The sequence below is a fragment of the Actinia tenebrosa genome, unplaced genomic scaffold, assembly GCF_029948245.1.
Source record: "Actinia tenebrosa isolate PJP-AT-01 unplaced genomic scaffold, QUT_ActTen_1.0 PGA_scaffold4__44_contigs__length_22323623, whole genome shotgun sequence".
Classification (NCBI taxonomy): Eukaryota; Metazoa; Cnidaria; class Anthozoa; order Actiniaria; family Actiniidae; genus Actinia; species Actinia tenebrosa.
Genome location: NW_028292581.1, coordinates 3,770,186 through 3,792,530, shown reverse-complemented (window position 1 = coordinate 3,792,530; position 22,345 = coordinate 3,770,186). Strand labels below are relative to the sequence as shown.

Sequence of the window (22,345 nt, the reverse complement as noted above, 5' to 3'; positions counted from 1 at the left end):
AAGGGTCACTGAGAGAGGACGCACTCATGATCAGTTGTGAATCAGGAAAAGAACCATTGGACATGCCCAAGGTACTATTACAATCTACGCAGCAAAGAAAACTAGAGGGTTAGGGGACAAGGGTCACTGGTGGAGGACGCACTCATGATCAGTTGTGAATCAGGAAAAGAACCATTGGACACGCCCAAGGGACTATTACAATCTACGCAGCAAAGAAAACTAGAGGGTTAGTGGACAAGGGTCACTGGTGGAGGACGCACTCATGATCAGTTGTGAATCAGGAAAAGAACCATTGGACATGCCCAAGGGACTATTACAATCTACGCAGCAAAGAAAACTAGAGGGTTAGGGGACAAGGGTCACTGATAGAGGACGCACTCATGATCAGTTGTGAATCAGGAAAAGAACCATTGGACACGCCCAAGGTACTATTACAATCTATACAGTAAACAAAACTAGAGGGTTAGGGGACAAGGGTCACTGATAGAGGACGCACTCATGATCAGTTGTGAATCAGGAAAAGAACCATTGGACACGCCCAAGGTACTATTACAATCTATACAGTAAAGAAAACTAGAGGGTTAGGGGACAACGGTCACTGATAGAGGACGCACTCATGATCAGTTGTGAATCAGGAAAAGAACCATTGGACACGCCCAAGGGACTATTACAATCTATACAGTAAACAAAACTAGAGGGTTAGGGGACAAGGGTCACTGATAGAGGACGCACTCATGATCAGTTGTGAATCAGGAAAAGAACCATTGGACACGCCCAAGGGACTATTACAATCTATACAGTAAAGAAAACTAGAGGGTTAGGGGACAAGGGTCACTGATAGAGGACGCACTCATGATCAGTTGTGAATCAGGAAAAGAACCATTGGACACGCCCAAGGGACTATTACAATCTATACAGTAAAGAAAACTAGAGGGTTAGGGGACAAGGGTCACTGATAGAGGACACACTCATGATCAGTTGTGAATCAGGAAAAGAACCATTGGACACGCCCAAGGTACTATTACAATCTATACAGTAAACAAAACTAGAGGGTTAGGGGACAAGGGTCACTGATAGAGGACGTACTCATGATCAGTTGTGAATCAGGAAAAGAACCATTGGACACGCCCAAGGGACTATTACAATCTACCCAGCAAAGAAAACTAGAGGGTTAGGGGACAAGGGTCACTGGTGGAGGATGCACGCAGTTGTGAATCAGGAATAAAACCATTGGACATGCCCAAGGGTCAGTGGTGGAGGATGCACGCAGTTGTGAATCAGGAATAGAACCATAGGACACGCCCAAGGTACTATTACAATCTAAGCAGCAAAGAAAACTAGAGGGTTAGGGGACAAGGGTCACTGGTGGAGGATGCACGCAGTTGTGAATCAGGAATAGAACCATTGGACACGCCCAAGGGACTATTACAATCTATACAGTAAAGAAAACTAGAGGGTTAGGGGACAAGGGTCACTGGTGGAGGACGCACTCATGATCAGTTGTGAATCAGGAAAAGAACCATTGGACACGCCCAAGGTACTATTACAATCTATACAGTAAAGAAAACTAGAGGGTTAGTGGACAAGGGTCACTGGTGGAGGACGCACTCATGATCAGTTGTGAATCAGGAAAAGAACCATTGGACATGCCCAAGGTACTATTACAATCTATACAGTAAAGAAAACTAGAGGGTTAGGGGACAAGGGTCACTGATAGAGGACGCACTCATGATCAGTTGTGAAGCAGGAAAAGAACCATTGGACACGCCCAAGGTACTATTACAATCTATACAGTAAAGAAAACTAGAGGGTTAGGGGACAAGGGTCACTGATAGAGGACGCACTCATGATCAGTTGTGAATCAGGAAAAGAACCATTGGACACGCCCAAGGTACTATTACAATCTATACAGTAAAGAAAACTAGAGGGTTAGGGGACAAGGGTCACTGGTGGAGGATGCACGCAGTTGTGAATCAGGAATAGAACCATTGGACATGCCCAAGGGACTATTACAATCTACGCAGCAAAGAAAACTAGAGGGTTAGTGGACAAGGGTCACTGATAGAGGACGTACTCATGATCAGTTGTGAATCAGGAAAAGAACCATTGGACACGCCCAAGGGACTATTACAATCTACGCAGCAAAGAAAACTAGAGGGTTAGGGGACAAGGGTCACTGGTGGAGGATGCACGCAGTTGTGAATCAGGAATAAAACCATTGGACATGCCCAAGGGTCACTGGTGGAGGATGCACGCAGTTGTGAATCAGGAATAGAACCATTGGACACGCCCAAGGTACTATTACAATCTACGCAGCAAAGAAAACTAGAGGGTTAGGGGACAAGGGTCACTGGTGGAGGATGCACGCAGTTGTGAATCAGGAATAGAACCATTGGACACGCCCAAGGGACTATTACAATCTATACAGTAAAGAAAACTAGAGGGTTAGGGGACAAGGGTCACTGGTGGAGGACGCACTCATGATCAGTTGTGAATCAGGAAAAGAACCATTGGACACGCCCAAGGTACTATTACAATCTATACAGTAAAGAAAACTAGAGGGTTAGTGGACAAGGGTCACTGGTGGAGGACGCACTCATGATCAGTTGTGAATCAGGAAAAGAACCATTGGACATGCCCAAGGTACTATTACAATCTATACAGTAAACAAAACTAGAGGGTTAGGGGACAAGGGTCACTGATAGAGGACGCACTCATGATCAGTTGTGAATCAGGAAAAGAACCATTGGACACGCCCAAGGTACTATTACAATCTACGCAGCAAGGAAAACTAGAGGGTTAGGGGACAAGGGTCACTGGTGGAGGATGCACTCATGATCAGTTGTGAATCAGGAAAAGAACCATTGGACACGCCCAAGGTACTATTACAATCTATACAGTAAACAAAACTAGAGGGTTAGGGGACAAGGGTCACTGATAGAGGACGCACTCATGATCAGTTGTGAATCAGGAAAAGAACCATTGGACACGCCCAAGGTACTATTACAATCTATACAGTAAACAAAACTAGAGGGTTAGGGGACAAGGGTCACTGATAGAGGACGCACTCATGATCAGTTGTGAATCAGGAAAAGAACCATTGGACATGCCCAAGGTACTATTACAATCTATACAGTAAAGAAAACTAGAGGGTTAGGGGACAAGGGTCACTGATAGAGGACGCACTCATGATCAGTTGTGAATCAGGAAAAGAACCATTGGACACGCCCAAGGTACTATTACAATCTACGCAGCAAAGAAAACTAGAGGGTTAGTGGACAAGGGTCACTGGTGGAGGATGCACTCATGATCAGTTGTGAATCAGGAATAGAACCATTGGACACGCCCAAGGTACTATTACAATCTATACAGTAAAGAAAACTAGAGGGTTAATAAAGCAGAGTTTTTAACGGAAGCAGGCATTGGTATTTCGATTGGCTGGTTGTCAAAGGAAATATCATGTGATTGTCGGCTTAACCTTTAGCCACTGACATGTGTCAGACAAAATCGTTAATTGATGAATACAGTGAATTAAATCTCGTATTTTAAAGCCTGGTTTCCACTGGTTATACAAGTAAAAAGACGATGACATACGCGATTCATTCCTCTCAAAATTATCATGGACGAGTAGCTAACAGGAAAATACAAAAAAAGCTGTTTACTCGATGAAAGTCATGACATTTCTTGTGTATTTTCATGTTAGCCTCGCATCCAAAATAATCTTGAGAAGGGTCAATTGCAAGTGGAGATTGATATTTATATTTGGATATAACAAAACACTCGGTTGACCTCTGTAACTGAACTATCTGCGCCTTTTCATTATGATTATGCTTGCAGCGTCACTAGTGAAAATAGATAAAAGGACGAAAAAGTTGTGAAGATAAAACAAAAAACAAACAAACAATCAACCAAAAAAACCCCCAAAAAACAAACGATATGGTGGGATAAATCCCTTGAATAGGACGTTTGCACGATGGCGTCGTTGACCTCTACTACCAGACTCCCTTGCACGCTTTCTTTTGTTCAGTTAATTAGCACCAATTGTCTTACTATTCTCTTGAGGGAATACAAATGTAAATAAGAAAGAAAATCTGTGAAGCATCTTGGTAGTGGGAGACAAATGACGCCATCATGCATACGTCCTATTACATCTAATGTAAACTGAGATTGGTTATCGAACCGAACGACAAAGTTCATACTATTTCATCAAACACGCACGTAGTATCATTTAAATCCTATTACTATCACTACATATACCGCATTAATGTTACCACTGCAAAACTGAGGTGTCATGAAACCTGCGAAAAATGGCCAGCGAAAAATAAAAACATTCCAGCCATTGGAATAAAAATATAAAGCTCATAAATTATTTTTCACTGTTATCAAGCGCGTACTAGCAACGTTATTTTTTTCATTTGGTGGCCTGAAAAATTATCTTGACGAAAAATAAATTACATCTCTAAAAACTTTCGTCGTCAATGAAGATGAGTGAAATTAGTGAAAGAGTATAATGGATAAATACTATTGATAAAGGAGAAAAAAGATACTTACGTGTAATTGTTTGATTCCCTGAAACAAGGCTGGCCATGACAAGAAATATCATCAACATAAAATTTTGATAAATGAACGTCATTTTCTCTGATGCACTTGAACTATAAAGTAAAAACAAAAAACAAAAAAACATGACATAAGACTTGAGATCTGTCTGTTTAACCTTTTACTGACATTGCTGCCGCGAAAGCCTTCTTTATAAACTAAGACTGATAATCTTGGCACGGAAGTTCAGGTACAGTCAGACGATACGAGTAAAATGAAAATTCATGCTAGTTTTCCTCGCGATGGACCAACAACAAATCGTGCAGCTTGCGCACAATAATGTTTCATTGCTCGTTCTAGAACAATTACAGTTGTGCATCAACTTCATGCGCAAAAGATTATCAGCTAAGTCGCTAAGGGAGGGTTCATTATTACATCGTTTATAGACCCCTTGCGATAATTTCATATCTGGGGGTCAAAATAAAAGAACTCCCTTCTGACGACGATTTCAATCTTTTTTTAATGTTTTTTTTTACCCACAGGTAGGGATTTAGTTGAAGGGGTATCAACGAAAAAAATACTGCGCGCGGGGTATTGGTATTAGTATTGCACGGCAATGTGCACGGCTTTGTTGTTACGACCGCAACTTAATCGCCTAAAGAAAACAAATTGGAAATTTTAATACAAAAATCAGTGATATCATTTCTTGAAATTTTCTTTACAATTCGCTGTTCTTCTCGAACGTTATAAAAGGAAGCTCTCGTTCTTGTTTTACGAGGGTAGCACTATTAAAATATCCAGTGGCTAACAAACTTGAGTGTGGACCTCGTTCCATGCTCACATTGGAATCTAGAATTTGATTTTTACTGAGGGAGGAGGGGAGGAGAACCAGAGAACCCTGAGATACTCAGAGGCAGTTTTCCGTGTCACATGTAGGAACATGTAATTATGAGTTATGGATAAATATGCCAAGGCATTTCGCAGTATTCATTTTTTGCCAGAGAACGTTTCGTTGTTTTATGCTTACGCCTTATTGAACATGGTTTTGGATGAAATAAAGGAAAAAGAAGTACGATTTACCGAAAGATAACGGTTCAGTGATTCCGGCTGATGCACCAAGGCAAACGACCGGCAAAGCAAATCGATTCTCGTGCTTTCCGGGCGTCACACTTTATGCTCGGCCGGGACATAACCTTTGCGGTTAACCAAAACTTGGAAACAAACAAGGCTTTTAAAATACACTATTATCTCTATTATATATGTGGTCAAGGCGTCGAGGAACCTGATGAACATAGAAATAAATGGGAACCTTGGAAGGTAGAAAGGCCCTTTCTCTGGCTCCAAACCAAAACTGACCTTACTGAGCTTTAAATGTCTGGCTTTAGTGCCATTACGCTAAAATGGGCCTTGAGTGAGCTTTGATTATTATTGTGTATATTTTACACGAAGGCTGAAAAAAATAGTGTGCTCTACCGTAGCCTCCACTGTATTTAACGAATAAAACTCAGCTTTTTCCGTGCTCCGTTCAGTAATAAAGCAAGCAGAAAGTGACGAAAGCCCGAGCCGTAGTAAGAAATTGCACAAATGAGTAAGTTCAGTATGCCTCAGTAGACTGTTGATCTAGAAAACTTTGCGCTATGATTTGTATAATTGTGTTAGTTAAATTTTTCTCGAAGATAGAGTGCACGCACTAAAACCGTGAACATTAAATAGTACTAATTGGTGGGATTTACTAAGTGGGATTTACGAATCCTTTGTCTTTACATCCAAACCAATCAGTCATTTTTTATTATTTTTCCATCAACGCGTAATTACCGTGTTACCAAACCTCGTCTCTTGACATCAAATCTCACCTTGAACTATAAATTACTACAGAAGCTATTCCAGAATGTTCTACAAATGGGCTCTATTCCGCTACTGACACTTCCTGGCCAGTGTCCAGGATTAATCAAACATCTTATTATCACTCAAGAACCTTTTTCCTTCCCATCGCAAATTAGATCTGATAGTCCTCGTCCAAGTGGTATTTCTATTTATATAACTACATAAAAAATTATAAATAACTATTGCGAGCAGTTCATTCAGGGGGTTGTCTCCTAAAAGTCTCAAGATAAGCCAGTATCACTTGCATGGTTAGCGTGGGTCGAGTTGGCTGATTGCAGTGCATTGTGGGACTGCTTTAATTCCAAAGATGGCGTCTATTTCATCCCCTAAAACAGTCCCAGGCAATGCCTACTCGACCAATTTTTTTCCTTAACCTAGGATATAGGTAATACTCTACAATGATTCTATGTAACCTACGACAAATCGTTTATGAAGCCTGCAGATTCTTTCCCTCTACCCCAATTTACCTAATGTTCCTGTTTCTCAAAGGTCAAGTTCAGGATATTTTAACAACGAATAGCAGGGTTTCTAACCGGTTTTTGTTGCTACTGCTATTGCAGTAAGGAGAGTACTTTATGGTTTCCGGCGACTTGCAGTTGTTATTAGCCACGACAATCAGCTGATCCAAATTATACCCAGGATACGTATATTAATCTGTTGGATTTCCGAAACCGCAATCTATCTATCACAGGATGCAGTTTTCTTATCACCCTGCTTCGCTTCTTCCGCTTTTCGTTCAGGATGCTTTACATTGAACTTTATTTTATTGTTCCCTGTTTATAACATCTATAGCGCAAAATCATATTGGCCTCTGATTTATCCGCTTGCGCATTGAAGTTCCGTTTGCGCAGTGCGGAACGAATACGATAAGCATATTTCTAATGCACTAACATCGGAAGATCCATCCTCTTAAAGAAAAAGAGTAATACAGTATACAGTATTGTAGTCCAAAAGTGGAATATTGATATGATCTGGACTTATGTTTTACACTGTTTTAGCCATTTCCTATTTACCTACAATGGATACGTGTTGGTATTTACGGCGTCTAACCTTTTCACTTTTTCTCTAAAATAAATCGCCTGAAGTTGCGCTTCTATTAGGAAAAAAAAAAAAAAAAAAGAAAAAGAAAAAGAAAGAAAGAAAGAAGACAAAATTTGAGGGGTGAAAAACATTATGTAAAGTGCATTGAGACGACGTATAAATGCGCTATATAAGAACCTCCCATAATTATCTTATATATATATATTTAAACCGATGCAAGATGTCTAGTATAAAATATGAACTGGCACTTAAAAGTACGTGCCGGCATTCACCGCGGTATCACGTACAAACACGTAATTGAAATTCTTTGACAGGAGAGGTAAAGAACGGCACACCACCGCCAGGTTTACCTCTTGTATCTATATTATCGATGTACTCAGAAATTAATTATATATGTCTAGCTGGGGTGCAACAACAGGTAGTCTTCCTTCAAATGGGCAAAATTCTCACTCGCTGTACATTTATTCATTTTTTGTAGGCTCCTAGTGGGCTCCTGGTAGGTCGAGGTACTGCGGTGGGCTAGATTAGTTTGTGGTTTGAAAATTTAACATTTTGTTAATTTACCCCTTCCAAGAATCCATCACTTTGTATCGTCCCCCCCTCCCCCTATTTCGAAGAGATTTTCATGCTATCATCGCCTCCTAAGGAACAGTTTTTGTGTGATTACATTACATGTTAAAACTTCTTCATCCTTAAGCTGATATTGGTCACTTTACATCAACAAGAGTGTTGAACTTCACAAACGAGGCCAAAGTATTCAACAGGATCTGGTTGATTATACAACACAGGGTGACCAATACTTATCTCATAGCTACTGTCATTTACTGGGCTTCCTGTGGAAGCTAATTTTTTTGACATTTTGTCATTGTTTTCCTTTCTACTCATCCTTCTCTTTTTTTTTCAAAGTCTGCTCGAACATAGTTAGTCCTAGTGAGAGAAGAGAGGTCAACTTGAGCCTGGCAAGTCTATATATCAAGCCGTCCGAGTTTGAATGAAAACAACAGTCATACAATAGTGATGTCTGTACGTGACATTTTCGTGAATAAAACAAAATATTTTTGTACAAAATTAAACTTTATCGATTCTTTGCACAGATTGGAAAAAGAATAAGCGATTTTGTTAAGTGTGGAAGATACCGACAAGTGGTGTCAGGACTTGACCTTCTTTTACCTATCCCATCTGCACGAGCTTCGCGTATTGACACTAATTAGTTAAAATGCATGTAAGGGGGCTAGTGGATGACAACTTTAATTAAAAATATCAGAAAATACTAGTTGATATTGTTATATCAAAAAATCTGGGTTTTTTTTAGGTTCGCGGTGTCAGATATTACAACTGAAATTATGAATAGTTATTATAGGAAATAACGAGAGGTAAAGGTGGTTAGTAGGTTGGAAAATCTAGAGCTTCGACCGAATATTTGTATGACAATTTTCATTGCAAATAATTTCAAAGTGAGAGACAAATCGACGCAGAAATTTGAAGCATCCTTATCGAGTCTATCAGCAACACTGGCAAACTCCGACACTGACAAACCCCTCGAAGATTTCATGCACCATTTCCCGGTGGTAATTAATGGTGGTACTAACCCCCTCCTCTTGATACTATCACTCTAATAGTCTATGAACTCCATTTTGTCTACATAGATCGTTAAATATAGCATTTACGATCCAACAGTAACTTGAGTTTCGTGATCTTTGCGGACTTTTTCCATCCGGATGAGAATTAAACAGGAATTGCGTTGAACGGACGAGAAGAAAAGCTTAAAGGAACTAACGCATTATTAGTATTGTTGAGCTCAAGCGGATTTTACAATGGCTTTGCTATCAACTTTACCCGGTTCACCGCTGTGATACATCAACGTACGTTATACATACTGACTTTTGTACTTCACTGTCTTGACAATGGTAATGATGAAAAGGTAAATTATACACCGTGAAAAAGTGAAAAAACTTACTGACGTTTCGGACGCTAGTCCTTCGTCGGAGTAAAAGAGAAAGAAGTGGTAGAAAGGAGTGTATATATGATAGAATAAGACAAAAGAAACCAATGAGAGCAAGGTAGGCAAGGAAACAAAAACAAACAATCAAAAGACAAAAGAAAAGGTTAGTTGAAAATAAAGCGTTCATTAATCCCGTTGGGACTAAGAGTGCCCAATAGGTGAATAAGCCGCATTTCTTTGGTCTTGCGACAATCATTGTTGCCGTTAAGCAAAGAAAGACCGAAAACAATGAAGTCAGAAAGAGAATGGTTAGCTAGATTAAAATGGCGGGAAACTGGTTTGGTGGGATCGTTATTGCGAATATCATAAAGATGATTGCAAATGCGATCACCAAGACGGCGGCCAGTCTCGCCCACATACAAAAGATTACAGCGGGTACATTTAATACAATATACAACATTAGAAGTGGTACAAACAAAATGGTCAGTGATTTTAACAATTGATTTAGGACCGACAACAGAAGTGTGAGAGACTATGTGAGGACAAGTATAACAACGTTTACGAGAACAGCGAAAAGTACCAGGTTCTTTGTTAGAGGGAAGAACTCCCTTGACCAATTAATGAACGCTTTATTTTCAACTAACCTTTTCTTTTGTCTTTTGATTGTTTGTTTTTGTTTCCTTGCCTACCTTGCTCTCATTGGTTTCTTTTGTCTTATTCTATCATATATACACTCCTTTCTACCACTTCTTTCTCTTTTACTCCGACGAAGGACTAGCGTCCGAAACGTCAGTAAGTTTTTTCACTTTTTCACGGTGTATAATTTACCTTTTCATCATTACTGTTTCATTAGAAACACCGACGCAGCTCACACTAGTTTTTAGGTAGTTATATCTTGTCTTGACAATGTACGATTTATTCCTCCTACTCCCGTAGTGGGCTACCTGTCGCATTATTCACTTCTATGAGGATTTTAAAGTCAAGTATTAAAGTTAATCTGCAATGAATCCAAGTATTTACAGTTGTCTATGCTTCTTAATGAAAAAGTAGCAAAACTCCAAAAGATATTGGAAATTAAAACTAGAGAGTTTTGTAATGGATTGTTGAGATCTGTTTTATTAACTCCAACATACAAAAAGTCTTGTAATTTTTAGGGATTTTTCCTAAAGTACTTTTTACTATCGTAACATGTTTTTCAAACGTACACATTTTACTTTAATAAAAAAATTCTTTCTTACAAAGCAAACTGCCATGAAAACTTAGATTTTAGTTCTTTATGCTAAGCTGCTAACTTGATTTAAGTATCCAATGTTCCCCTAGAGCTCGAGCCTGACCACAAGCCCGGTAACAAAACCAGGGGATCATGGAGAGATTAAAGAACCGGGAAACTGACGCAGCGCCACTTTTTCTATAAGTTACGGTAAAATTACTCTGAAGATTGACATTGAACACAAGGTCATTTCCTGTCGAAAGCCAAGTACGACGAGGTAAATTAAAACTAGAGGGAATATCTTCACATAGTTGGCATAATGCCGTCATTCCTTTTAGCAATCAGAGGGATATTTTACAAGTACATTTAATGAGTACCGCTTATTTACCGTGTACAAAACGTTACTAGCTTTCTCAAAACAGATTTTTTTTGGAACGATCGAGGTTGATCTAAAGAGCACTGTGAATGCCCTCGTTTTGTATCTGCAGATTAAAATCTACATAGTTTTTTTAAAAGCTCATTTGGGAAGACGTTTTGGCATCACGCGGAGGTCCAAACTGGACGTTTTCCAACTTTGTAGTTTGAATGACGCACAATGAAAAAACATAAGCCTGACAGGAATGATGGAATACTTGGTATTTGTATTTTGAAAATGACTAAAAAATAAAGTAAAATAATAAAAGAATAAACTGTGAGTTTGAAAAGAATAAACTCTCGAAACAAGGCGTGTTCCATTGACGTTATGTCAGTATACAAAACTTAAATCTTCTAGTTATCTTAGTTTTTTTGCTCTTGTTTGTCAGTAAAGTGTTCCAGTCGTTAGTTCCAAGCATACAAAAACCATTTTGTGAAATTGGCCGGCTTTTTTTGCAAAAAGGAAGGTTGCCAAGATAGGTTGGACTTGACTTTTTAGCCTCATTGTTTATCTTAGGTAAAATACTTTGAAACAGAATCAATTTTGTCAAACTTATCTAGATTATCTTGTGTCAGTCACTGGAAATATAGGATCCGAAATATACTACAGGCGAACAACAAAGCACTCGCTTTGCTCTAAGGCTAGGCCTGCCGTATTGCGTTCGAGTTTACTAGCATGGGCAATGTCTATCATGTTAGCTTTTCTATCTTGAATCCTAATCTATTGAAAAAACATTACAGTAACACAACGCGGGTAAGATAGAAAACACTCAATGAAAAAACATTCTCTAATAACGCGGTTCATAATTTTTGGCTACTACTGAATGGTTCTATCAGTATGGAATCTATGTTCACATCAGCCTTGAAACGAAGGGTGTTTCGCTGTCAAAATTGACCACTGAATGAATAAAAGTGACTCAACTTGATAAGACATGTAAATAGGTGAGAATACTAGTTCTGACCACTAAATGAGTAAGAGTGACTCAACTTGATGAGACATGTAAATAGATGAGAATACTAGTTCTGACGGATCTTGTACGAATAATGAGAATATGAACGCGCATGCAGAGCCAAAGCCCTAAACATAACAATACGAGCAGACCAGTGCTTAACGGTGGTCGCTGAATCAAAAATGACTCTCAAGTTATCCACACATTTAGTAGAGTATCTTAATACTCGTCTGGGTAAAAAGACACCCCCAACAGTAATAAAGGTAGATTTGCGACAATATTCAGACATGTCTAGTCTGTTTCGGCGGTACACCACACCCTCAACTAGTGGAAAGGGCGGTCGGTATGTGTTCCGATCAAGGAAGAAACACTAACTCTTAGACAATTACGATTGTAATGCGTATGAATGTTACCCTGCTCACCTTCTCTACGTCGTGCAGAAGATCCTTGCCGCCGATGCGAAGCTCGCAATAGATTGACGAGAAATACTAGATGGAATTCTTACTAAGAGGTTTTTCCAGCCCTGGAGCGTGTAGATATCGCTGCGTAAACGCTGGCTACTTTGTTTTGTTTGGGGAATTGAAGCTGGCTAATGATGCTAATAAAACCTCGTGACTTAACGAGTTCCGATCCGACTAATCAAGAGATGGAATTCTTGCGGTTGAAGGCATTCCTGGCAACAAGTCGATTTGATGTCACTTCAAGCTGGTGTTGTCAGCATGTCATCACACGTAACAAGTCACTAGACATGTGATAACCTTGAACTACGAATGGAAATCAGCGCATTCTCTAACGACAGCCAATCAGATTGAGCCATCTACTTAAGTTGCAGGCCGGACTTACTGGTTTTAGCCTGTTTTCAGTGACTTAATCATTCGATCTTTATTCATTCATTTATGACGACAATTGAGATCTGCTCTCAACTCACTGTGGCACGGGTCATCGATCAGAGGTTCAAATTTACTATATCACAAGTAACGGAAGCTGAGTCAAAATTATGCTATATTTGCGTACCTTGTACCTCGATCACTGACATGGAACACGACTTTAGCACTTGTATGGATACACTCGTGTCTAAAGAGAATGACAAACATAACATTGCAATTATCAAGACGTACCAGTTGTTGGATGATATTTGGGATGCACGATATTTATTAAGTCATCTTGTAGGTCTGATATAGGTTAACAGTTCCTTGTGAAAATGTCCAAAGCATGGTAAAATGACGTGGAATACATGGTAAAATGAGGTGGAAGGCATTGGAAAATGAGGTGGAAGGTATTGGAAAATGAGGTGGAATTACTGTAAAACAAAGTGGAATGTATGGAAAAATGAGGTAGAATGCATGGTAAAACGAGGTAGAATGCATGGTAAAATGAGATAGAACGCATTGGAAAATGAGGTGGAATTACTGGTAAAATGAGGTAGAATGCATGGTAAAAAAAATGAGGTGGAATGCATGGTAGAATGCATGGTCAAATTTCCCCCACTTGTAATAAGATGAGCATTTGCTGTTGTACCGCTCTTCGTTTTTTTTCTTCTTGTTTTATGTTTAGTAAGATAAAAAGAGGATTAAAGCCAAATAATGTGTCGTGACGTCTATTCAGGTCAAGCTAGCATTGGCTGATCGAGTCGCCGACTAAATAGTGTAGAAGTTCCCTTCAAAACAAGTATAGAATAGCAAACAAAAACGATTTTCAACTTTTGGCGTAGATCCACAGTACAGGTTTTCCTTCAGATTTATCGTATTATAATACACTCAACAAGATTACTCGTTTCTGATTGGACAAGAGGAGTTCAATTAAATTCCAAATTGTACTCTGTAGAGTCCCAATTAAGTTGATCATTTTGTTTAGTGTATTATAAACAAAAAATCGCACGATCTTCTCGTACAATTCGTTTAAAAGTTTTTAAAAGTCTTTGAGAAATTTCAAAACATCACTCGTACCTATGGATTCCGAATTGTACGAGGATCAAGCGATTTCCTATTGACTTATCAAACGCCATAGTGATTGTTTGTATATTTTGTGGAAAGTCCAAAGTGAGGTCAAACTATGCACCTCATAAACAGGAAATCGAAAAGATGCGTCAATGACTGAAGCATGTCATACTAGTGTTATATAGAGTCCAGTACAGCATCCATCACTAGACATGGACCGGATTTCCAGTTTGACCGGTGTTACTACAAAATTAGGACTACCGCATTATCATATTGCGCGAAATAGGACGACTGAGACAAATGATAGTGAATTCGTCCGTAAATCAGTAATATCAGGCTACACAGATTTATTCCATTTGACTTTTGAGAGGTTTATAAAGTAATTAAAATCGTAAATTACCAGTTCGGGTAAGTGATTTACACAGAATTTAACGAGCCTGGAATGAATAGGCTGAGTTGTCAACATATTGGATTAAGATCACGGGAAGTTTTATGCACTCGAAATAAGATTTAAGAGGTGCTACGCAGATGAGTTCAATGTTGATAACAGAGTTTGCGCAACTTAGCTTCAAAATAAAGTAAATGTGAAATCTAGAGCCTTACGATCTGCACTGAAGCAAAGGACTGGCTCCCCCTGACCCCAGCCAGGGCTAAGTTTTTCACTGAAGTGTCACAAGATATTATACTGGAGCTTCTGGGACGTGCAGTCATTCCTATCTAGTATGTTCCTTCACATTTGTTTTGTATTACATATACTTGATCTATACCTGTTACGTCCTCTTTTTTAAACGTGGGTGTCGTGTTTCTCAAGTGTCTTGGGAATGGACCTGTTTATTGATTGTGGATAGTCAGTCCACTGAGCTGACAGCAATTTTTGTTTCATCCATATTCATTTGTCTGAATGACATATGGTCTGCATGGAAAACGTGAGGCTCAGGCTAGAGACCTTGGAGTCGTAAAGCAGTACCAGTAATAAAAGAAATGATACTCAATGGAATGAAACATTGCCTAAATGGAAACCGTGAGGCCTAGTCTAGAGAGGCCTTGGAGTCGTAAGGCATTACCAGAAATGAAAGAAATGATACTCAATGGAATGAAACATGGCCTGAATAAAAACCATGGCGTCAGGCTAGAGACCTTGGAGTCGTAAAGCATTACCAGTAATAAAAGAAATGATACTCAATGGAATGAAACATGGTCTGAATGGAAAACGTGAGGCTCAGGCTAGAGAGGCCTTGGAGTCGTAAAGCAGTACCAGTAATGAAAGAAATGATACTCAATGGAATGAAACATGGTCTGAATAGAAAACCTTACGTCCAGGCTAGAGAGGCCTCTTGTATAGCAATTTTAAAGCAAAAAATAAGTATACGCAACGTCCTTTGCAAATTATCTTGTTGTCCTTCCAGCCCCCTCCCCCTCCCCACAAAAAAATGCATAGAAATTATGATTTCCACTTTAGTTCAGGTTTAGGTTTCAATCTAAGACTTTTTATTTGGTTGGTATGGACATTATCAAATACGTTTGGTAATAAAAATCAGTAATTTTGTATGTAGACACGTATATTTGATAGTATTATGTTTGTCAGAATGAGCCAAGAGGTGTGGGTAATCTCTATAGAGGGCCTTAAACCCTATATCAATGTGGATGTCGTTTGACCTCTCATATAATATCATGTAAAGACTTTTGCGCTTTTAAAGTTCTACTGCACACCAAGGATGCTAATTTTGGAACACTATGCACTTATTAATAGAAATCTTATTGAATTTAAAAACCTAACATGCAGCTTGTTCCTCGCGGCTTGGAGCCTACGAGATCACGTTCCTTCGCGAGCCCCTTTTACTGTTTGTTAAGAAAAGATGACAAAATACAGCACACCGTTAAAAGTGATGGAAATATTCCAAAACGAGAATCAAATTTCATAAATAACCGCAGCCGGCGCAAAAGTGACAAAAGAAAACGTGAGCGTCAATGTGAAGCCAGAGGGGAAGGCATATCGAGACAGGAGTACGAGACGGTCGATCAATTAATGTTTGGGTTCGTTTTACCAAACCAGGAACCAAAACACAGACAGCGTCGCGGTGAAAGCAAGACCTAGATCTAGACAAGTATATTTAGTTTAGTTGGAGTGCTTTTGGAATTGTTCCATGTCTTGTAAGGTCATGTGTGCTTGTAGCTCGTGTTATATTATTCGAGGTATATATTCTAATAGTGAAAACTTCGTAGGAGATGGAAACGCGTAGTAATGTGACTCTTGAATAGTTTCTGTATTTAAGCGTTTGGATGGTGAGGATTGGATGGTGAGGATTTTGTCCATCCCTGATTTGTTCATGGTGGTAAGCTTTAGATATTGTTACTAGTTGGTACGAGTACATTTTCATATATTTCAGTATGTCAATCGTGAACAGCTTATATTTCGGTTAAAAGTCAAAGTTCAGCGAAAATAATCAATGCTCGTCAATGCATTGAAGAGAAACAGGGTTTTATAGGATTCAGAAACGGAAAGGGAAATGAGAATAGAATCTGGATGGGAGGGAAGAAAGGATTGGGTCTATATATAAAGAAATTGGAAAATGAATGAAAATTGTGATGAAAGGGAATGGAAGAGAATTATTAATGAGGATAGAATAGAATATGCATGGGAGAAGTAAAATGAGAAATGAGAAAAATGATAGATATGTACAGGAATTTGAAAAAGAAAAAATGTAAAGAGAAATGAAATGGAAGAGAGAAGTATTACTGAGGGAAGATAAGATATGCATGGGAGAGAAAGAATTAGAGATGAGAAAAATGATAGATATGTACGGTAATTTGAAAAGAAAGGAAAAAAGTGAAAAGAAATGGAAGAGTATTACTGAGGGAAGATAAGATGCATGAAAGAAAAAATTGAGAAATGAGAACAATGATAGATATGTATAAGAATTTAAAAAGAAAGAGAAGAAAAAGAAAATGGAAAAGAGTAGTATTACTGAGGAAAAATGAGATGCATGAAAGAAAAAAATGAGAAAAAATGAGAAAAACGACATATATGTATAGGAATTCGTAAAGGAAGGACAAAAGTGAAGAGAAACGAAATGAGAGAAGAGATGAGATATGCAAACGAGAAAAAAAGACAAACGTAGAGAATGAAAGGGAAGAGGAAGGAGAATAATTAAGAGAAAATATGGATGAAAGGAAACACGAAGAAGAAAGGGAAAAGAATGGAAATAGATAAAAAGGTAAAAATTAATGGATGACGGAGAAAGCAAATTATTATCGAAGGTTAGCGTAAGGATATGGATGATGGATGATAAAGAAAGACATGGGCAAGTAAAGGTACGTGATGTTTAATAACGTGCCAGCTTGTCGATGTTTTTACCGCTGACTTTAAAACCATTACCTTAAGGAGATTCTCTATTTTTTGATATAAGCCCAAAGTTGATCGGGGGATTCCATTGACACATGGAAGTATTTGTAATACGCAATGGAATCTGTTGTGTGATGAGAGTAGTGGAGTCATCTCGTTAGGGACTGACCTTGGCTGCTCTATTTGACGTAGTTACTGAAATCCTGAAATTCGTGCTATATGCAGGAGGATAACATTCGTTTGTAAATAGATGATCCTGTACACAGAATGAATGGTAACAATGCCCTCTAAGGTTAACTCCACGGTGATGTAGTAATTATGGCAAAGGAATCTAAAGTTTTCTGTCAAGTTTACGTAACTCAGTTGGTCGTTGCGATTGCATCTAAGGTTGCAAATAACATCATCAACGTAATTTGAAAAAATGAAAGGAATCTTAATTTATTTATTTACATAACTTTATCCATGACAATTATCTAAGTTCCTAAGCTATCATGGAAGGGGTAAGCACAACAGAGCTTGGCTCCAAATTATGTGCACCCTAACAAAAATTTAAATTATAATAACAACAACAAAATACAAAACAAGAAACAAGACAAGAGAATATTAAAAATTAAAACGCTATAGTGCCTACGAAAGGCAGCGCCACAAGAGGACTATAGTAAGGGAAACAAAAGACGCGTCAAAGCAAGAGGGCGGTCATGTGGGAGGAGAAGAGGAGGGGCCTTCAGACTAAGGTAGCATAAAACAAAATCGTGTTCCTCGAGCAGATGTATGCAAAATCTCCCCGGGCTATAACACAAGAATTTTCCAGAACAGGAAACTCTACGTATATTCTTGGAGCAACACAAAAAGGTCCGAAAGCAATGCGTCCGGTCATAACCTCCATCGCAGCTTTCTAAGGACAGTTTAGATCAACGTGACAGGATATTGAATATAAGACAAACGACAACGTAGTGTGACGATTTTACTACAAACTACTGGAATAGAGCCAGTTTAGAAGACCAAAGCCACGGTCAACTGACTAGTGTATTGATGTCCATTAACTGGTGACGAGCATAGGACAGGTCAAGGTTATGCCCACAATACCTTAGTGCGGGACATAAGCAAATGGGCAGATGGCCTACAATGATAATAGGTTATTTAATAATAGGTTCGAATAGGAATGACAAAAAAATAGAAATAAAGATTGAATTTGAGGAGAGTTATGAGTGTAATATGTATTGATGTAGTTACATATGGGACATTAGTAAAGTATATTATATACTAGCCTAACCATGTCACGAAATAATGTTAAGAGACTCTGCTTGCAGGGTAGCCGCAGATATCATAACTCACAAGAAATGTTTTTTTCACAGCAATAACAACAGCGTGGAATAAATGTCTAAGCACATCGAAATGCTCATCAACATAATTTCGTTTCCATAACAAAACAATGCCTAAATACAGCTAGAGCAGAAGATAGTTTCGAATTGGGATACCGGGTCTATTAGAAAAATAAAGACTCAGGAAAGCCCAGATATCGTACATAAAATAATTCGTTTTATGTTGCGGTCTGCTTTTTGTTACGAGAAGGTTCCACAAGCAAACGCCATTGTTTTTAAAGCTGGCACTCACTATATGTCGAACGCGAAAAAGCTTTATAAGATAATTGGGATAATACGCGCGCTACGATTGGTGAAAAATCAAGTTTGATGAGGGTATCAAAACACGCTCGCGTCATCCTTTACAAAAACATCAGAATAATATGGCGCGCGGAATGGTTCAAAATTGTCATTTCGATGTAATTGAATATTTGTTGTCAATTGCGTTACTTCGCTTGAATGTGTACACTTATCAGTTCATTACATTACACAAGCACGTTCTATATGTTGTTTTTTTTTGTCAATCAATGCTTATAAAAATAGTCAATCACCAAAACTCGGTCAATTACGAAAACTCTGTCAATTCCAAAAAACTCGGTCAATTCAGCAAAAAACTCTGTCGATTACAAAAACTCGGTCAATTCCAAAAACTCTGTCAATTCCAAAACTCGGTCAATTACAAAAACTCTGTCGATTACAAAAACTCGGTCAATTCCAAAAACTCTGTCGATTACAAAACTCGGTCAAATTCAGCAAAAAACTCGGTCAATTACAAAAACTCTGTCAATTCAGCAAAAAACTCGGTCAATTCAGCAAAAAACTCGGTCAATTCCAAAAACTCGGTCTGTATATAGCTAAATGCCTCCGTTCTCGCTAACTAACTCTTACTTTTACTTGACCGGCCGCGTATTTAGTGACTAACAGTCAAACTAAGACCAAAAAAACAATGGAATATGGTATTTCATATAGTATTTCCGACGTCGACTGAGAGGAGCTTTGGATGCTACGCGTGATGATTGACAAAAAAAAGACATATCTTGTGCTTACCTGTGTTACGTAATCGAAAAGGTTTTGCTGAATCGACAAAGTTTTTTTGCTGAATCGACAGAGTTTTACGCGTGATGATTGACAAAAGACATATGACACGTGCTTATTGTTACGTAATTGACCGAGTTTTTTGCTGAATTGACCGAGTTTTTGTAATTGACCGAGTTTTTTGCTGAATTGACCGAGTTTTGTAATCGACAGAGTTTTTGGAATTGACCGAGTTTTTGTAATCGACAGAGTTTTTGTAATTGACCGAGTTTTTGTAATTGACCGAGTTTTTTGCTGAATTGACCGAGTTTTGTAATTGACAGAGTTTTTGGAATTGACCGAGTTTTTGTAATCGACAGAGTTTTTTGCTGAATTGACCGAGTTTTGGTGATTGACTATTTTTATAAGCATTGATTGACAAAAAAAAAAAAACATATAGAACGTGCTTGTGTAATGTAATGCACTGATAAGTGTACACATTCAAGCGAAGTAACGCAATTGACAAACAAATATTCAACTACATCGAAATGACAATTTTGAACCATTCCGCGCGCCATAGAATAATACAATATTGTTTTCGTTTTTTGGCGTGTTTGTTACTTTATAAAACAGATCAAAAAATTTTTTTTCGTGTTTGATACTCTATACTATGCGTCGTGGTTTCCTACGCTCCTCTCGTGTTCTCTCAATATCCTGCGTGTTTTGATCAGAGTATCAAACACGGAAAACTGCTTTTGATCTGTTAAATAATGGGAGTTGCAAAAACTGGTATCGAGTATCGAATCAAAACTGCGCGCGCAAGATGATACATCTTTCTGACCACGAAGCAATGATTTCACTTCAAGGATGGAGATTTGATGAATTTAGTTTGGTTACCCGCGGCCGATGTCAGAACAGTTCATTGAAGTCATTCTTCGTGCGTCATTAGGACCCACACGATCAACGGCTACGCTAATCTATTATTTTATGTGTGTGATATAGACATCTTCCCACAGCCGCTCAATTCAGAGGACAAAGCAATCGTAAAATTTTATTGTTTTGTCCTTTGAATTGAGGTGCATTGGCAATATCCTGCAAGGGGTAGCCTGTGTGTAGACCTAATTTAGCTCTCGTTAAAGAGAGTTAAATTCGGTCTGCAAGCAACCTAGCAAGGGGTCGATAGTCAATCTTTGGGTTGTACTTTGATCCTTGTTTGTTGGTCAGATGAAACGAGGTTCCATCTCTTCACCCGTCATTAGATATTTAGATCAGCACAGAGGTGCAACTGAAAACCAAACGAATCCCTATAATAGTGTGTCCTACTGTGACCATGGGCGTATTGTATTAGATTATAGGGGCCAGTTGTAAAGATACCACCTCTGACAGCGAGCCTACCAACGGCGAATATGAGTGCTGGGGAGTATAGTATAGTATAGTATAGCACATTATACTGATCACAGGATCTTATCAAAACCTTACAAAGACCATTACTATCAGTAATGATAATTATAACAGATAATGATAATAAGCTAGTGCATAGGACAGTATACTAGTATGACTACATTATTAAGTCAGTAGAGAAAAATGGAATCCGGCATTTTGTTTCTCACTGTTTATCGAATACTTGAATATTGGATATAACTTTTAGTTTTTATAAAGATTTTTTTAATGGTTTTCGTTGGATCCACTTTCAATTATGAAGAAATATAAGGTTTATAAAATTAAAGATAGCAAGGCAAAAGTACTCACATTTATGCCACGAGTTTGGTCGGTGTACCAACGGTTTGGTCGGTTTTGCAAGAGTTTGATAGGTAAGTTTGGTAGGTAAAACCCGGGTTTGGTTGGTCAGTGTTCCAATGGTTATTCACTGTAGAAGAAAGCAGTTCACCTTAGGATTTTAGAGACCCTTAGCATCGTGTTTACCGCTAACCGCTAAACTGTAACCGCTAGGAATCAGGTCCCTACCAACGCCCGCAAACACGGAGAAACACTCGGCATCGATAAAATTTAATATGGCCACTCTTCCAAAGACAACTTCGTTATGACGCCTTGATAAATGTCGAAAGTTTGAAGGAAAACGCCTGACTTCGAACTGCAGTTTGAGGTTTGTGGGGCTAGCAAGAACTTCGTGCTAAAGGTCTCTATAATGTATACGTGGAAGGTAAACCAAATCAAAAATACTATGAAAAAAGAAATTATGTTGAAAAAATCTGGAAAAGCATTCATCGATACAAAAATAAAAAAACATCTAACTGTTAAAAACTATTTATAAACTAAAAGAAATAGCATGTCGTACCGTGCAAAAACTGTTCTGACTAATGGGTATCTCATTAGACTATCCTCCGCGGAGAATGAAATACTGAAAGAACAAGGAATGAAGAGAGGAAAAAAAGTGTTTCGTACTTACATGATGATGATCTTCTGTGAACCAAAGAATCAAGCAATACTGGAAGACTGAAATAAATAACATAGCATTATAAAATTTCAATAAATGGTTCTCTCGTGTTGTGATGCTTATAATCGCAACAAAATCTAGAAACGTCTGTGGATTTATATGCTGGAGTGGCTCTTGGCTCCTCCTGGCTTGTTCAGCCGTGCACGAAACATTAATTTGGCAGCAAAAATGCTCAGTTCCGGAAGCAACAATTATCAAGGTCAATAATGAAAGTAAAAAGCATTAAATTGAAGAACAGAGCATAAAATCCAAATAAAT

At 38.4% G+C, this 22,345-nt stretch overlaps 1 protein-coding gene across 3 annotated transcripts in view; it reads right to left on the bottom strand.

The window, feature by feature from the left end:
• Positions 1–22,133, bottom strand: part of LOC116299814 (discoidin domain-containing receptor 2) — a 31,535-nt gene extending 9,402 nt beyond the window's left edge. The window contains exons 1-4 of one of the 3 annotated variants that reach the window (XM_089036606.1): positions 22,040–22,133; positions 21,382–21,499; positions 12,992–13,051; positions 4,552–4,652 (exon numbers count right to left, since the gene is read on the bottom strand). In XM_089036606.1, the coding sequence (XP_088892732.1) occupies positions 4,552–4,633 (82 nt within the window). In that variant the 5' untranslated portion in view covers positions 4,634–4,652; positions 12,992–13,051; positions 21,382–21,499; positions 22,040–22,133. Of the gene's footprint in view, positions 1–4,551; positions 4,653–12,399; positions 12,693–12,991; positions 13,052–17,426; positions 17,575–21,381; positions 21,500–22,039 lie in introns of those variants that run through there. The other 2 variants (XM_089036607.1, XM_089036605.1) reach the window with 2 other exon arrangements.
• Positions 22,134–22,345: the final 212 nt, after the last annotated feature.